We start from the raw sequence: 19,212 nt of genomic DNA, 5'->3' as shown, positions 1-19,212 counted from the left end.
AACACAACCCTGGGACCATCACAGAGCAGGTGCATTTATACGGGGACTTGATTACACACAGGTGGATTCTACTTATCAGTCATTTAGGACAACATTGGATCATTCAGAGATTTCACTGAACTTCTGGAGTGAGCTTGCTGCATTGAAAGTAAAGAGCCGAATAATATTGCACGCCCCACTTTTCAGTTTTTTATTTGTTAAAGTTTAAAATATTCAGTAAATTTCATTCCACCTCACGATTGTGTCTCACTTATTGTTCATTCTTAACAAAATAATAAAAATTTTAGATCTTTACGTTTGAAGCCTGAAAAGCGGGAAAAGGTTGAAAAGTTCAAGGGGGCCAAATTTGTCAATGTCAAATTTATTTATATAGCACTTTAAAAACAGATGTAAAACTGCACCAAAGCGCTACACAAGAACGACAATAACACAAATTGATAAAAACAGTATACTTTCGCAAGACACTGTATCTGTTAGAAAATACATCACTAACAAATTGGATATTAAAACAAAATGGGAAAGGACTTGGGAATTATACTAACAGAAGACGATTGGCTGAATATCTGGAAGGCCCAAATTACAACATCCTCTTCTATAATTTGGAGAACATTGTTTTGAAGAACACGATCAGATTTTTTGTAACACCCAAAATCACCAGTAAATTCAAATCTAGAGTTCAACCATGTTGGAGAGATTGTGGAGCATTTAATGTTAACCACACACATGTTTTCTAGCTTTGTCCCAGAATCACACTGTTCTGGGACAAAATACACAAGGAGATTGTAACAATATTGGGCTACACAATACCTAAAGCTTGTTTGGTTTTATATCTTGGTCTCTTGGAAAATACTGCACTTAGAAATGACTGTTATTTATTTAAAATTCTTCTAACGGCAGCCAAAAAGGTAATCACCAGGAAATGGTGCCAACCTGAACCTCCTACTACAAAGGAATGGATACAGACTGTAAACTCGTTATTTGAGACAGAGATTTTAACACACTGAGTAAGGACAAAGGAAGAGCAATGCCAGGACAAATGGGGAAAAATGGACAAATGTCACATCAACATTAAAGGACTAATTTTGAATATAAAGGGTCCCCTTGTGTTATGTGTTATTTAACTAAGAGTCTCCCCCTAGAGCAGGGGTGTCAAACTCCACGCCTCAAGGGCCACTGTCCTGCAGTTTTTAGATGTGCCACAGGTACAAAACACTGGAATGAAATGACTTAATTACCTCCTCCTTGTGTAGATCAGTTCTCCCAGCCTTGCTAATGACCTAATTATTCTATTCAGGTGTGGTGCAGCAGAGGCACATCTAAAAGTTGCAGGGCAGTGGCCCTCCAGGACTGGAGTTTGACACCTGTGCCCTAGAGTGTAGTTTGTTTTTTTCTTGGTTTGTTTTTTTCTGTCTCTTATATTTTCTGAGTATTGTTTGACCTTTTTTTTTGATTGTATCTAAAAATGTCAATAAAAATAAAGTTATTAAAAAAAAAGTCAATGTTACTCAATCAGTACATACTAATGTTTTTAAGTTTTGAAAATGTCATTTTTTAGGCAAGTTTGCATACAATTTTCAAGTAAAATCCACTTATTTTGTTTTAGTGTAGCATAGCATGCTAAGGTAACTTAAATGGTTTAAGTCAATGAGTTTCCTCAAATCAAGTTCAATTAATTTATCAGATTTAACAGTATACACTCACAATCCTTTTTGCCATAGGCGTCTATGCATTTTTATTGTCACCATCTGAAAATAAAAAACAGAAAATCTTCTATTTTCATAAGATAAAATGGAAATATATTTTTAGAATCTAAACCTAAAATCCATAAATAGGACAGGAGAAAAGAAATAGGGATGGACGTAATAAATAAAAGTTTGAGGAAACAAGAAATTTCTATGGTGAAGGAGTGGGTAGATAGTATTCTACCTTTCCTTGAGAATAGTTTTGTTCTCTTTTTTCCATTGGTCCTTGAAATCGGAGGAGAATTCATGCCAGATGGAAAATAAAGTGTTGGGGGAAACCTCCTTTTCTCCTGCTTTGGGCTTCACTGAATAGAACACCGTCAGCTCTATGAACCTAAAGAGAACAGACACATCCACAATGTCATTTTTTTTATATTTAACAATCAGAGAGAGATACAGCTACAGTTCCTAAATTTGTCTTACTTTTTGAAATAAGATTTTGTGAAAAAATATATTAAGTATAAAGTAATCACAGTGATATGCAGGAAACTATGACATCAATGAGTGTTAAACAGAAAAAACAGACTGAGCTTACAGTTTGTGAGTGCTGCTGAGTTGAGCATCCAGGATCTCTAGTTCACTTTTAGCTAACAAAGGAAGAAAAGTTTGAAACTCAGTTTCATTTCATTTGTTTATTTGTTGGTAGCACACAGCAAAGGTCAGTACACACATTCACTCCAATAAACACAGTAGCAGTTCAGGCACTGTCTATCTCCCGCCCTGTCCTTGCATTTCATTACAGAACCAGTACTGAAAATGCTGTAATGAAGGCCTGGCCTCTAGTGGCTGAAAGAAGAATTCTGCTGGAAAATGAGGAAAGATCCCTCCTGATAGCCTAATCATGGTTGGTTAATAGATTTACAGCATACCTTGTGCAAGAAACGCATCCATCTTCTCTTTGAAAGGCTGCAAGTTATCTTCATCAGACACCTTGCACACCTTTTCCACTTCCGATGTACATGCTAGTTAAAGTGATGAGTGTAAAACATCTGGGTTACATAAACAACATTTATTAATAATAAAATAAGATTTGCATGTTGTGCCTGAGTGTATGATGTAATATTCCTGTTCCTGACATTGTGTAAGAACATTGTATCCAGACTACACTGTGTGCACAATTATTAGCCAAGTTTTAGTTTATAAAACTAACAATTATAATAATTTGTATACATATTTTCCAACTCCAAGCGGTATAAACTTGAATGATTATTGAATATAAACACATCAGCTGACGTGTATTTGTTTAATGAGGGAGAGTGGGGCCTATATCAAGGTGTGCAGAATTATTAGGCACCTTATTTTCCTCAGGCAAAATGGATAAAAAAGAGATTTAAGAGACTGAAAAGTCAAAAATTTTAAAAAGTCTTTCAAAGGGATGCCGCACTCTTGAAATTGCTAAGATATAGGGGTGTGATCACAGAACCATCTAACTGCTTGCTGCAAGTAGTGAACAAAGTTGCAAGAAATGTGTTGAGAAAAAAAGACGTAAATTTACTGCCAAAAATTTGAGAAGAATCAAAGTTGATTATCTTCCAGTGCTGTTATATTGCAGAACTGCAACCTATCTGAAGTTCCCATTAGTACAAGATGTTCAGAGTTCAGAGACATGGCTAAGGTAAGGAAGGCTGAAACCCGGCCACCACTAAACAAGACACATAAGTTGAAACATCAATACTGGGCCAAGACAGATCTGAAGACAGATCTTTCAAAGGTCTTATGGACTGATGAGATGAGAGTGACTCTTGAAGGACCAGATGGATGGGCCTGTGGCTGGATCAGTAATGGGCACAGAGCTCCACTTTGCATCAGACACCAGCAAGGTGGAGGCAGGTACTTGTATGGGCTGCTATTACTAAAGATGAGCTAGTTGGACCTTTTCAGGTTGAAGATGGACTCAAAATTAACTCCACAGCCTACTACCAATTTTTAGAAGACACTTTCTTCAAGCAGTGGTACAGGAAAGAGTCTGCATCTTTCAAGAAGACCATGATTTTTATGAAGGACAATGCTCCATCGCATGCATCAAGTACTCCTCTATGTGGCTAGCCTTAAAGATGAAAGAATAATGAAGTAGTCCCCTTCCTCACCAGACCTAAACCCCATTAAAAACCTATGGGCCCTTCTTAAATGAGAGATTTACGGTGATAGAAAACAGAACACATCTCTGAACAGTGTCTGGGTTGTGGTTGCTGCTGCACAAAAAGATCGTCAAGAGATCAAGAAACTGATAGATTCCATGAATGAAAGTTTGTCAGTTCAACTGCTATTGAAAAGAAGGGTGGCTATATTGGTCACTGATTTATTTTTTAAATGTTACAAATGTTTATTTGTCAATTTTATTCTCACTTTAACGGATGACAATAAACAGGTGAGATGGGAAAATTTTCAGTTTTAATTCAGTTGCATAATAATTCTGCACACTAATTGTTGCCCAATAATCGTGCACACATATATATTGTCTTAAAAAAGCCAAAATCTCACTTTTGCTTTCTTAAATATTCAGGTTTGAGAGGTTATTGTTTGAGAGCACTGTAGTTGTTTAGTAATTAAAACTACAACTTGAGTAATAATTGTGCATACAGCGTACAGCTTCTGATGGCATATCAAGCAGATTAAAATAATCTCTCTCTCAGATCCTTCGGTCATCATGACTGGACTCTCTGTTTCGTAGCAATCTAGCATCTAGATTTATTTTTATTCTACCTTTTTTCCTTCTTTTTCTTCAATATTCTGATTTAATGGAGCATGAGTTTATTATCTTGTTGATTTTTTTTCTACACGTGTGTTACCTCTGAGGTCCTTCCGAAGTCGAATGAAGTCCTTCTGAAAATCTTCAAATTTCATCTGTGAAACTTGGAACAGGTCAAGAGGCTCAGGAAGAGGAAACACAGACGTCTCCTTCCCAGCATCCTTTTGATCAACACATACATATTAAACAGTATGAAAGATTGACAACAGGAAAGTAAAAATGCCAAATTAAAAGTGCACAGATTTATCACTAACAAAATTGTTGCGGGTAAAATGTTCATTTTTAAATTTTTATGTAGTGAAATGTAGTAATGACTACCTGCCAGTTTTAACAGGTGGTCGTTTTAATAGATCAGGATGATGCATTTAATAACTTGAGTACAGAAATAATAAATCATGGTTGTTGATTTTCGATTTTTGTTAAAATCCAAGAGTAGCCGTAACAATGGTTATGAAAACAGTGAAGTCCAGTCTTTGTTTTGCTGCTTTCTGACTTCAATAGCTGTTGAAGTCAGAAATTGTTTGCGCTAGGGTTCACTAGAGGGAACCCTATTCCCAATTCTTATGACCCCAATGAGAGGAGTTGGGTGTAAGTCATAAAATAAAAGTATGTTTTATCTTTATTACTACCATATACCATGTATTAATGGTCTCATTCCAGTCAAACAACTGTTGAAACCTGTGAAGCTGCAGAACAAAGACTGGGCATCACTTGTTTACTGCTATCAGTGACCTTGGTTTTCTTTTAACATTGTTGACTTCAAAAGCAATACCCAATATATTACCTTCATAAACTTTATAGATTTTTAAATCAGCACCCATTGCTTTCTGTCATTAATCTTGAAGGTGTCAGTAATAAATTGAGTTTTTTAAACATCATGTCTATTCTCTGTTCCCTATACAATGCATATCAACAAAGTTTAGTTAATTGTATTAGGGTTTTAGACAAAAAAAAAATTAGTGCATAATTGTAAAGTGGAAAAACGTAAAACCAAAGAGCACATGAAATTTTAAGGCAAGTTTATACAAAGGTAAAATTCACATAACTTGGCTTTATTTAATACTAACATTACTTCTGAAAGCAATTTCTTGCACAGAGTTTTGTTTATGTCTCAGAATAAAGGGAGCTGAATTCAAATGCCTTTTATTTCTACGACATTTAAGGTTGTATTGTTTTTGTGTCATTTTACAATTGTGCCCTACTTTGTATTGGTCTATCACATAAAATCCCAATAAAATGTGTTTTGTGTGTGTGGTTAATAGACATGCAATGCACAGTAACCATCTGATTATAAGGAAACTTTGGACATTACAATAACATTAAGACATGTAAAATGCTGCAAAGGAAAAAAGCTGAAAGTTTGAGCTAATAAAGAAAGGTAGACGTTTACCTCATCAAAGTGTCTGAGGTAGTAGGCTACAATGTATGACAGAAGACTTTTAGCGCCATCCTGCATGTAGAAAAACAACAAGAAGAGACACTGACATTTTGAACAGCGTGGAGATAACAGTACAAACAATAAAGTGATGTTTACTAATTCCAATAGCTGTATAAACTGCCCGTTCAAGTTTCTATCATTTTGTGAAGATAGCATTTTTTTTGTACTACAAATATGTACATGCAAAATGTTTATAAAAGACCAAATAAATACTACTTTACCAAACATTTCTATGAAGTAGTCTGTTCTTGTGTCACAAATTACTGTTATGGAATTTGGAAACAAGCTGATGTACATTTGATTTGATTTCATTTGATGTATGACTAGCCACCGAAACACCCACGGGCTTCTTTTTATACTGTATCTTAAAATGTAAGGGTTTAATTACATGAATCTAAAGGTCGACTCTGACATAGAAAATACTGTGTTTCTTTTTATTGTGTGTAACCTTTGCTTTCTCAAACTCCCATTTGCTTATGGCAGATTGCCGCTCACACTGAGCCTGATTCTACTTGAATGTTCTTCCTGATAGACAAGAAACACTTGTCATTTTTTTTGAAAAACCCTTTATTGATGTCAAAGAGAAATTAAATGCTGTAATTAAATTTAATTAAAAATGTGTAGTAGGATGGCGGAAGAGGAGTAAGACGTGCCTCGCTGGGCTCCCGCTTCAACCTCTTTAGTTTATGGTTCTCTACTAAATGTCCTTGCTGTTCTGAGCATTAGGTCTGTCCGGACTCGACCTCTAAGTGACTCTTGCCTGGAAGAGTAGAAGAATGGCGACAAATTTGAGGAAAGGCAAACATTCTAGCTTTGCGGCTGCTAGGCCCGATACCGCCTCGGAGCAGACTACAAGAACGGCACAATGCTACTTCGTGCCGACCTAGACCACGTTAAACAAAGCGTCAAAGAGGTAGAAGACGGCTTGTCAACCTGGTCCGATGAGGTTGTTACTCTACGCACCACTGTGTTGGAGCTGAAAGAAGAAGTTGATGGGCTCAAAAAGAAGTGTGACGATATGGAAGGGCGCATGAGAAGGTGCAACTTGCGGATCATTGGGGTTCCTGAGACGCCAGAATCCAGCTCCACTGCAGCAGTGGCTAAATTGCTAGCAGAGGTGCTACAGATGGATAAAGCGCCACTGATTGACCGAGTTCATCGCACTGGCAGTGGGAGCAAGTCAGGCGATAAGCCGCGGGTTATTGTCGCTAAGCTGCACTATTATCAAGAATGTGTGGAAATATTACGTCGGGCCCGGAGCCGTGGCCCTCTTCGCTTCAAGGAGGTACCGATTATCATCACATCTGATTATACAGCAGCTGTGGCCAGGGCTCGGGCGGCGTTTTCGGAGGTGAGGAGGCTTCTTCGCAACCGACGAGATGTTCGTTACGGCCTGCTTTTTCCTGCTAGGCTTCGCATTTCTCATGGGGAGGAAGACAAGGAGTTTTTGGATGCCAATAAAGCAATGGATTACGTCAAAAAGAAAATCATCTCAGGGACGGCCAGCGAGGACCGATGTTAACTGCAGGTCCAATCCCCATCGCTCCATTATTTCAGGTTGTACGGAACCTTCTGACATTATGTCCCGTGCTATATCTTGATTTAATTTTCGATTCTATTCTGAGGGACAACATTCTTCTTTTGTGTTCTATGTATGAGGGTTTCGCAGGGGGTCTGTCCAGATCTTGGTTAGTGATGCATTTACTGTATCAATGCAGCAAGGAGCATAAACGACATTAATATTTTAAAGTAGGGGAACCTTTTTTTTTTTCTTTTTGATTACTGTTATTTAGTTTTGGCGGGAGCCCAGGCAGGGAGTTAAGTTCCCCAGTACAAGCACAAATGTGTGGATTTTTTGTTTGTTGGGTTCTCCGTGGTTATTCAGGAGAGAGGGGTGGGACTATACTGGATCTATTTGTTTTGAGTATGCCTTCTGTCAGGTTACCTTTTTGTGATGGTTTGTGGATACTGTACTACATCTGATTGACCATTCATGAGCAGTCCTAATACTAATAGGTTCATCAACAGTCACCCAGTTAATTGTGTGAGTTGGAATGTGAAATCCCTTAATGGTCCAGTGAAATTTAGGAAAGTTATGACACATTTAAGACAACTTGATGCTAATATTTCTTTCTTGCAGGAGACCCATTTGTGTAAAGCAGACAGTGTAAATTTATGTAGGCGATGGTCTGGTCAGGTGTTTCAGTCTAATTTCCAATCTAAATCGAGAGGGGTAGCCATCTTAGTTGGTAAACAGGTGCAATTCACGGCATCCAGTGTTAAAACGGACGCTGCTGGACGCTATGTTATTGTGGTTGGAAAACTGTATGCACTTCCAGTTATTTTAGTCTCGGTATATGCTCCAAATTGGGATGATCAAACATTTTTTAATATGCTCTTTTCAAATTTACCTAATATTTCAACACATAATCTTATAATTGGAGGAGATGTGAACTGTGTGCTATCATCCCTTGATCGTAGTACAGTGGGAAGGATCTCTCTCTCTAAATCTGCCCAGTCAATTAATTCATTTCTTAACACTTATGGAGTGGTTGATGTATGGCGTTTTCGAAATCCGACCCTAAGACGGTATTCGTTTTTTTCCCCTGTTCATAAGAGCTATTCCCGGATTGACTATTTTCTCCTCGATAAACGGATTTTACCTTTAGTGAGCGAATGTAAATATGGAGCTATAGTCGTTTCTGACCATAGTCCGCTCATAATGAAACTGAACATTCCTGTTATGCAATCAGTTTATCGTCCTTGGCGACTTAATCCCATACTTTTATCTGACGAAAACTTCGTAGATATGCTTACTTCTGAAATTAAGTTTTTTATTGATATTAATCGGACTCCTGGGATGCCACTTAGCACTGTTTGGGAGTCATTAAAGGCTTACCTGAGAGGCCAAATCATTTCTTACTGTGCAAACAAAAAGAAGAAAGGTATCGAACGGCTAAAATTGTTAACAGATCAGATTCTACAATTAGATAGGGAATGCTCCCATACTTTTACACAAGACTCTCTTCAGAAACGTGTGTTACTTCAGACAGAGTTTAACATCTTATCTACCCAAAAGGCCGAATATTTATTATCCAAATCTAGGTGTGGCTATTATGAGCATGGTGAGAGGGCTGGACGCCTTCTTGCGCAGCAGCTACGGCAACGTTCAGCTAAACAGGATATCTCAGCGATAAATGATGATCATGGTGTAAAATGTTGTGAGGATGCTGGAATTAGTCTATGTTTCAGCAAATTTCACCAATCTCTGTATACCTCTGAAGCCTCACTTAACCCAACTGAATTGGATGATTTTTTTAAAGATATTAAAATCCCTTCACTAAGTTCTGATCTATCTAACGAATTGGAAAGAAATTTTTCTTTAGCTGAGATTAACTCTGCAATTAAAAATATGCAAAATGGAAAATCTCCAGGACCAGACGGTTTCCCGGCAGAATTTTTTAAGACATTTTTGGATTTACTTTCTCCCCTGTTGCTATCAGTTTTTGAGGAGTCCCTGGCCACACATTTATTGCCGCTGTCTATGCGTCAGGCTGTAATTTCACTGCTTTTAAAGAAGGATAAAGACCCTTTGAGCTGCAGTTCATACCGTCCAATATCGTTATTAAACACTGATGTTAAAATTCTCACAAAGATGTTGGCAAAACGAGTCGAACGGATTATCCCTACAATTGTTTCACCTGACCAGACTGGTTTTATTAAAAATCGTCAATCCTTCTTTAATATCAGGCGGCTATTTAATGTGTTGTATACTTCTGCCCCGCCCAGTCACAACTGTAATGAAATTTTAATCTCGCTGGACGCTGAGAAAGCGTTTGACCGGGTGGAATGGAACTATCTATTTAAGACCTTGGTGATGTTTAACTTTGGTCCTAAATTTGTTTCATGGGTGAAGTTGATATATACCTTGCCAATGGCAGCAGTACGCACTAACAGTAATCTATCCAGTTATTTTGAATTGAAACGTGGGACGAGGCAGGGATGCCCACTCTCGCCACTTTTATTCGCAATTGCAATTGAACCACTTGCAGTGGCTTTGCGAAACAGCCCCAAAATTAAAGGTATTAATCGGTTTGGCACTGAACATAAAGTTTCCCTATACGCTGATGATACACTTCTTTATATCTCGGATCCCTTATCTAGTATTCCTGAGTTACTTATTTTACTTCAAAAGTTTGGAAACATTTCTGGCTATAAGGTTAACCTTCAAAAAAGTGAATTGATGCCTGTGACTCCAATGGAAGTGCAGCATATGGGTCCAGTTCCTTTCAAAATTAGCCCTGCTAAATTTAAATACCTTGGTATCTGGATTACTCATAGTCACAAAGATCTTTATACAGCAAACTATCTGCCTCTTCTGGTGAACCTTAGGAAAGACATCACTACATGGGCATCTCTGCCTCTATCCTTGGGAGGTAGAATCAGTATAATCAAAATGGCAATACTGCCTAAATTACTTTATCTATTTCAGAGCGTGCCAGTGTTTCTCACCAAGACTTTCTTTACAAAATTAAATAGTGAGTTGTCGTCATTTATTTGGAATAAAAATCACCCGCGAATAGGCTGTAAGATGCTACAGCTACCCCATGGTCTTGGTGGCTTGTCACTTCCCAATTTCCTATATTATTACTGGGCGGCTAATATTAGAGCCTTACTGTACTGGTTGAGAGAGGACAATCCTGCTCCCACTTGGGTGACTTTAGAGAGGAATTCAGTTACGGCTAGCTCTCTCTCTGCTTTACTCTGCTCCCCGTTACCGTTTAATCAACCAATCTCAACTTATACTTCTAATCCGGTTATAACTCACACAATAAAAATCTGGAATCAGTGCAGGAGGATGTTTAAAAGTACGGAATTATTAATATCTGCTCCAGTATCAAATAATCACATGTTTGCTCCTTCACTAATGGATTCTGTTTTTAATGCCTGGAGTTTAAAGGGAATAACTTCTCTAAATGATCTTTATATAGATAATAAGTTTGCCTCATTCGAACAGCTCACACAGAAATTTGACATTCACAAGTCACAGTTTTTCAGGTATTTACAATTGAGACATTTTGTAATGTCAAACTCTGGATGTTTCCCTTTACATCCACCAACTTCTCTTGTTGATGAGGTTTTGATGTGCAAGTCTGTAACAAGACGCTCTATGAGTAGAGTCTATTCTCTGCTCAGTTCATTTAATGATACCAATTTAGATTCCTTGAGGGTCAAGTGGGAAATGGACTTGGAGGAGTCCATATCAGACACAGTTTGGCAAAAAATTATTCAAAATATTTATTCGTCCTCAATATGTCTGAAACATGTTATAGTTCAATTCAAGGTAGTACATCGTCTACACTGGTCTAAGGACAGATTGTGCAAACTCAAAAGGGACTTGGATCCGACGTGTGATCGTTGTAAACAATCTCCAGCCACACTTTTACATACATTCTGGTCTTGTCCAAAGTTACACAGATATTGGCAAGGCATTTTTGACACTTTTTCAGGAATATTTGGACAAACTGTCTGTCCATCACCACTCATCTCTCTCTTTGGGGTGGCTCCAGCAGAGTCCTCCTTCAGCAAACATCAGAGGACTGTGTTAGCTTTCTGTTCTCTACTGGCTAGAAGACTCATTCTTCTTCGATGGAAGGACCCTCATCCTCCAATATATGGACATTGGTTAAGAGAAGTTATGTCTTACATTCATTTAGAGAAGATCAGATATACTGTTAGGGGATCTGTAAACAAATTCTTTGACATCTGGCAGCCATTTATATCTTATGTCGGGAATATTTCGGCAGATAACTTTGTGTAAAGGTCAAATATTGGTTCTTTGTGTGCAAACCTGTGCTTTGTATCGGCTGATGTATGAATAAAAGGTGTATTCGTGTTGGGGTAGTAGATCCGGTATAGGAGAGGAGGGTTGGGAGGGATTTTTGTTGTAAATTTTGTCAGTCTTTTTTTTTTTTTTTTTTTTTTGTGTTTTTTTTTGTTTGTTTGTTTGTTTTGTTTTTGTTGTTGTTTTTTGTGTGTGTGTGGTGTATGTAAAAAAAAATAATAATAAAAAGACCTTGAAAAAAAAAAAAAAAAATGTGTAGTAGATAGTGATGGCAGTGGGCAGGAAAAATCTCCAGAAAGATCTCCTTCTTTCCATCAAATATTAACATTTATGGCCTCTGAAGCCCTGGGGGCCCTGTTGGAGCCGCTGACTTAATTTGGATTAAACAGAAGTGAAAATAATTAATATTCATTTTAATTGTATTTTTTGATTTGTTGTTTTTAGTACTAGTTGGGTTTAAATAGCGTTTCACTGGCGATGTCTTCCAGTAACATTCCAGTAACATCTTCCAGATGTTAAGTAGACATTTCCTGTCTATCTTTTCATAAAAAACACGGTGGGCCACCGGTGTACTGCCTCGGCGCTCCGATCAATGGGCTTAGCAAGTTTTCTGGGTGAAACCCTGGCTAAGATGAAATTGGAAAGTGTTTTAGTACATTTTGCACAAAACAAAACAAACGAACAAAAATATTCAAGAGGCCCAAAAATGATTTCAAGTTGGAATGTTATATGATTTCTTTACTCACATTGCTCTTGACATCTTTGAGTTTTGGCAAAATCTCAAGAGTGAAGCCATCAGCTTGACCTCTTGTTCGATTCCCACCATTCATGAAATTACCAAATGCCAGAACCAAACCTAGAATCTTCTTTACTGAAACATTGTCCTGCAGAGTCTGTCAAAAAGGTTGAAGACAAAGGCAAATAATGAATGGTTTGGTTTCTTTTTCTGATATTACATAGATGAAAAGAAAAGTTTAAAAAATCTATGGGAATAAGGAGAAAGATAAAATAATATGAACATTTTATTATTATATTCATATATTAATTGTAAAAGAACTAAACAATCAACATGATTTGTTGAACCAACTAACTTCCATCCAGATAAAAATTCAATATTAAATCAAAAACAAACCTCCTCCTCAAAAGGAGCAACAAAAACAATCACTAAAAGCAAGGCTTGGTTCCAACAGAATTAACTAATATTTCTGCTAACAAATAAGCCTGGCTTGTTGTGACTTCCAACCTGTTGACCTTTGTTACATGTCTTCCCACTCTCTCACAACAAACTTACCTATCAATTACCACTATGAAGACCACTAGAGCCACAAACATCCTTGACAAAATAAATAAAGATAATCAACACATTACTTAAGTGAAACAAATCTATGTCAATCTTGGCCCATGTTCTTTCAGGCTCCTAATGTGACATCAGTGGCTCAATATACTGTATGCGGTACTACCCAGCGGCACAACTACATACTTTCTGAGGTGTATGTACAGTTAGGCCTGTCACAATAACAAATTTTGCTGAGCGATTAGTTGTCTCAAAAATTATTGCGATAAACGATAATATTGTTTGAAGACCATTTTAAACTGATTTAATGGAAATGACATAATAATGCATGCAATTTCCTGCCAAAGATAGATACACTTTATTTTCAAAAGAACACTTAACACTGGAACTGATAAACAAAATAAACAAAACAACCAAAAATAAAATGGATTCTCAGTCTCCCAATTAAGAAAAAATGTACTTGAATAAAAACTAAACAACATAAAGCCAAAGTGGAAATAAATACTGCATTCAACCAAAAGACTGCAGATTATGAAGTCTGTATACTACGTATACTGCCCTTCAGTAATCATTAGATTTAAATAGAGATGATGGGCACATCGACTACCTGATGCAATAGTTCACAATACACAAATTTTTGCCCCAATTTTCCCCTTACGACAATCTTAGATCATTCTCTAAGATTGTCGTTTGCATTTCGTAATCGATCATCCTGTGGTGTGTGGTGTGTTAAGTTAGATCATTGTGGCCGCTCTGATCTAAATCAGGGGTTTTCCCCAACTGGGAGCATTAAGGCAGCCTGTTGAATGTGACAGGTAGCCAATCAGAAAGCAAGGATTCCCCTCTGTGCTTTTGAGGGGAAATTACGGAGGGGAATCCCAAACAGCTGACACAGTGCAAAGGGTAGTCCAGATGATATGTGGAAACAACATTAATGTTTACTCAACATTTTGTGCAAAGAATATCGAAATGACAAGGGGAGGAGTTGGAGCAAAATTGCTACCGCAGTTGATAAACCCGGTAACTTTTCAGCTGTTCTTAGTTAACGTGACATAAATAGGTTATAATGATTTTCATTCAGTCAGGACTGACACTAGCCACATGCATTGCAGTTAGATTGTTGTAAAGCATTGATAAATGCCTGGTTTCAAACTTAGTTAACTGGACTTGTAGCCATTATTTTGTGCCAATTGTTGGACACCACACGGCACGATCGAACCCGATCGAACCGTTATACCTAGGATTTCTGTCAGCTAATGTGTGGTCTCTCAGGTTTTGAAAATGGGCCGACAATCGGCCCATTTTCAAACTTTAAGACAACTTTAAGATTGTGTCGTGTGCGCTGGGCATTACACTAAGAAAATAAGGAAGGGAGGGGTCAGTGGAGAGCATCGGAGTTGAGCCTTTTTTACATTCAGTGTCATCAACAGAAAGAGAAAAAGGCCGGAAGAAACAATAAAGCTGATAATTAAAATGAGGTCAATAGTTTTAATTTATTGTGCGATTAATTGATTAATTGATTTGTTTATCGCGACAGGCCTATGTACAGTTACTGTCTGGACACTGTGATGTATCTGATTTATCAGATACATAAGTCAGATACATGTATCTTGTACACCACAATATGTAGTAATTGTAGTAATGTTATATTGGGTAAAGACATTTAACCTCATGTGACATTTAACCTGCCAAGTTCTATAACAAGGGTCACCAACCTTTTTGAGTCAAAGAGCTATAGTGACACAGAGTACACACAAACACAAGTTTAGGTGTGTTTGATACACACATAAACTTGTACATCTCATCTTTAATTAAAGTATCAATAATAATAAATGTACATATGTGTGAATAAATTACTGCCCAGAGATCTATTAAAAAAAGAACGAAACAAAAAACAGGGCAATGTTTCATCATTTAATATATAAGTGAGCCAAAGAGCCACTTCTGTTAGCCTCAATGTGAGTAGCCTCTTCTGTAGAACCACCTAGACTGCAGGTCTGTGTCTGAGACATTTTGTTAGCATGTATTCAATCATTCTTATGGCTTGATAGGGACTCAGGTTATACCAACTGACAATCCACATTAATAAAACAGTGAAATAATACTGACCACAAAACACTGTATTTATAAAACATAATGTTTTTCCTACACAAAGTAGGAAAAATGTTGTTTTTAATGTTAAAAAAAATAAATGGTTTTTCTTCACAATATTTATTTATTTAGTACTAATCTATTTGTATGATGTGTTCTTTAAATTGCCATTTATATCATTTTTTGGTCTCAGAAAATGATGGAAGGATCAAGGGCGATTCTGACCTTTAGGGGTGCTTAGCCTCCAGCAGTGCTAAGGCCCAAGAGAAGATATTTATTGGTGCATTTTTTTTAAATGTCACTGCTTATTTACATACATTCAGATATGAAATTAAGTAGTTTTGTCCAACTAAAACTGTTAACAACTACAGCTCTGGAAAAAATGAAGACCACTGCACTAAACCCATTGAAAACCTCATGGTTATTCCACAAAATATTGATTTCTGAACTCTTCCTGAGTTAAAACATTAGTATTGCTGTTTCTAAATGAATATGAACTTGTTTTCTTTGCATTATTTGAGGTCTGAAAGCATTGCATCTTTTTCATAGTTTTGATCATTTCTCATTTTCTGGAAATAAATTCTAAACTTTTGCTTGGAATTTGGGAGACGTGTCAGTAGTTCATAGAATAAAAGAACAATGTCCATTTTACTCAAACATATACATATAAAGAGTAAAATCAGAAAACTGATAATTTTGCATTGATCTCTTGATTTTTTTCTAGAGCTGTATAAACTCAGTTTGAAACAGACTCTCAAGATTACATCATACCTGCCAACATCTGCTAACATTAATGAGGCAAGCAGCTGTGGAGTGACACAGTCCCAGAGGGGCCTGGGTCATGCTCCCCTGGTAATTAAGATAAAATCTACTCAAAACTATGTATTTCCAGTCATTTGAAGAACATTTTACTAAATTCATAGCATTAATAAACATAAAACCAGTTTATTATCAAGGTAGACCTGAACTTTATTTGAAAATCATACTTAGAAATTGCAATACCCTTATTTTTATCTGAACATTATGTTCAGATAAAAACATAAAGGATGTTGTTTTTTTTTTAAAGAAACAACATTCTTACTTTTTTCTTTAAACAAAAATGTATGTCAATCAATGGAAAAGTAGACATTATGAGTCAGGATTTTGCTATTTCAGTTTACAATTCAGGAAGTGAATAAAACTCTTTTCTATTCACAAAGAAACAGCCTAACTTAACATTCTGTACTGTTCTTTAGTTCTACCTTATTTAAGTGACTCCAGAGAGGTTTGGGTAATTAATTACAAAACAACACAGCAGTCACTAATCAAACTTCAAAAAAGAGCAACAAGAGTAATTAACAAGGCTAAGTACCAGGATCAAACTAACCCATTATTTATCCAAATATTTTACACATATACACAATTTTGTACTGAACTACAAAATATTCTTCAAATAAATAAAGCCAATGTTCTACACAATTTCCATTCATAATACTTAATTAATACTAAATTGATGAAGTACTGCATTTGTGGCACACAGGCCATTTTGATGAAATAGTCAAGGTAAATTAATACTGTTTTGTGTTTGTGTGTGTGTGTGTTATTGACTAGTTGTGTCGCAGTTTCACGTGGTTGCAGAGGGGGTCAGTATCACTCCGCCGTTGCTAGGAGACGACGGTTGTGGAACGATGTTTCTTTCTAACGGCTGTGTAGCGATACTGTGCTAACTGAGTTACTTTGTAACAATTATTAAATTAAAATGTTGCGGACACAATCACAACATCTCGCTTGATTGTTTGACCCCTTACATTTGCCACTTGAAATTGCCCATTGCAGAAAAATCGCTAAGCATAATATTTTGCTGCTCAAATTGTTATCTGAATAAATGTGCTGATGATACAAGTTTGCCCCCATGTAGCTGGGTAAAAAAATATATAACGGCTTTTACTGGTGTTTTTTTTCTTGAAGGCTGGTTCTAGACCAAATTTACCATGGGGCCAATATAGTCTGTGTTTTTATAGGGACATTTGAAAAAAATTAAACAAAAAACAGAGCAATATTTCATCATTTGATATATTAAGTGAGTCAAAGAGCTACTTGCGTCTAAAGATATCCAGGTTGCAGATCCTGATCTAGCAGATGGAAAATGTCTATCTTAGTACAGCAGCTAAAAGTGCAGCCCTAATTTTTAATTCATTGTTAAAGTAAAATTGTAAAGATTTAAAAAGCCTATCACTGAATATTAACAAAATATATTTATTTAGTATGATTTCTTCAGTTCCCCTATTGGCCCCCGTCTAGAACCGCCCATGAACTGAAGTTCTGGGTCTGGAGCATTTTTGGTTAGCATGTTTTTTCTTCGTTGTGACGGTGTGGTGCGAGGTTGGAGAAGGAGTTAGCAATGGTGGTTAGCCACTCTAACCCAAAACAGCAGGACGCACTGTTGAAGTATTCCACATTTTCACTTTATTTTCACGTTGTCTATGTAAAGCCAGATTTCCACGGTACTAACATTATAGTCTCATACATGAGAAAAGAAACGATAGTTTACCGTTCTGCACCTCATCATCACCGATGATCTCTACAACAACGTGGAAGAGGAGTTCTTACTCTGTACAATAGTACAACAAAGGAAAAAGGAAATAGGGGTATCACCCCTTGTGGTGATACCGACTCATCTCTAGGAACTAAGCATTATAATGACTGTTACAGTTGATAGGAAGTCAAGTTATCCAAACTGGTAAATCACATTAATAAAATAATAGCGATATAATACATTAAATGAACACTGACCAATGTATTCATACAATATATCAACATTTCTGAATAAAACACACAGAAAGCCTTAAACTCTTTTGATGTAGGAAATATTTATGTATGTAGGCCTACTCTTAAATATTTTTTTACCAAAAGCTTTTTGGGGGAAAAAAGGTTTTGGAAAAAGCTCTAATGACTCACCTTGCATACCCTTTGCAGTGTGTTAATTTTTCTTGTGATTGATGACATACACTCACAGAAGCTGGACTGAAAGAGAATGCAGAAAACTCTGCTGGAGAAGTCTGGTATCAGGGAGAGCTGGTAGAGAAATCTGTAACAAACCAAATGAGATAGCAGGCATTTGTAAGATTGCTTTTGCCAACACAGGATAGGATTGCAGATGTGCATTTTAATTAACAAAACAACTCTGGAATGTCTGTCAATTATTTAAAATTTAATACATATATTTTCATATCAATTTCATGTTTCAGTAAAGGTCATAACTAAATACAACAATTAGTCATCTAGCCATGGTTAGTCATAATAAAGACTAATCAACAATGCACTTTTCCTCATAATCAATACATATGTGAGCAGAGCAAAGAACATGATTCAAGTTCAAAGAACAACTTAGCCCGGTAATTAAACTTGAGTTGGGGGGAGAAGTACTCACTGTTCAGGTTTATCCAGAGGCTTAGCATTCTCTTTGTCTTTAGAGGACTTTATGTGCTTTTCAATTTTGTCCAGTTCCTCCTGTTGTGCTCTCTATGGAAAAAATACAAGATTCTATGCACAATATGGAGTAATCATTGTAACAGCAAAAAAAATTATTTAGTGTTTTGTTCCTGTTCCACTGCAGCAATAACCATACATGAAAACAACCCATGAAAACTAGAAGAAAAGAAAAAAAAAAAAAAATTAGAAGAATACATTTTATAGTGTTTTATTGATGCCCTTAGAAACTACAGTAATGGTATAGTGAAAGCACACTCACATTAAATTATAGTTTTATTTTAAAAATATAAATAAATAAATCCATGTTTAAGGTTTTTGCAATTTGCTTTCTTTAAAAGTTTAATTATGGCACAATCTTTTTAATATATAAAGACATTTGAGAATCTCTTGTGTATGATTTTTTTCTTTTCTTTTTCTTTTATATATATATATTATTCATCAGCAGGTGTATATACAACATAGAGTGACAAAAAACACAAAAGGATATTGATCTACAAAAATAATTAACCATATAATAGAACAAATAACAGCAATAGAGATCAAATAACCAAACAAAACAAACAAATTGTCATGGAGCAGGGG

General features: G+C 36.4%; 1 protein-coding gene across 1 annotated transcript in view; it reads right to left on the bottom strand.

Annotated features, from left to right (window-relative positions):
* Window positions 1-19,212, bottom strand: part of LOC114150372 (formin-2-like) — an 84,441-nt gene that overhangs the window by 18,135 nt on the left and 47,094 nt on the right. The window contains exons 10-17 of the mRNA XM_028026740.1: window positions 18,569-18,660; window positions 18,097-18,226; window positions 12,521-12,667; window positions 5,882-5,941; window positions 4,532-4,652; window positions 2,612-2,704; window positions 2,278-2,329; window positions 1,927-2,076 (exon numbers count right to left, since the gene is read on the bottom strand). Of these exons, the coding sequence (XP_027882541.1) occupies window positions 1,927-2,076; window positions 2,278-2,329; window positions 2,612-2,704; window positions 4,532-4,652; window positions 5,882-5,941; window positions 12,521-12,667; window positions 18,097-18,226; window positions 18,569-18,660 (845 nt within the window). The remainder of the gene's footprint in view (window positions 1-1,926; window positions 2,077-2,277; window positions 2,330-2,611; window positions 2,705-4,531; window positions 4,653-5,881; window positions 5,942-12,520; window positions 12,668-18,096; window positions 18,227-18,568; window positions 18,661-19,212) is intronic.

Source organism: Xiphophorus couchianus, chromosome 9, assembly GCF_001444195.1.
Source record: "Xiphophorus couchianus chromosome 9, X_couchianus-1.0, whole genome shotgun sequence".
In the NCBI taxonomy this organism is placed as follows: Eukaryota; Metazoa; Chordata; class Actinopteri; order Cyprinodontiformes; family Poeciliidae; genus Xiphophorus; species Xiphophorus couchianus.
This window is presented reverse-complemented; position numbering and strand designations above follow the sequence as displayed.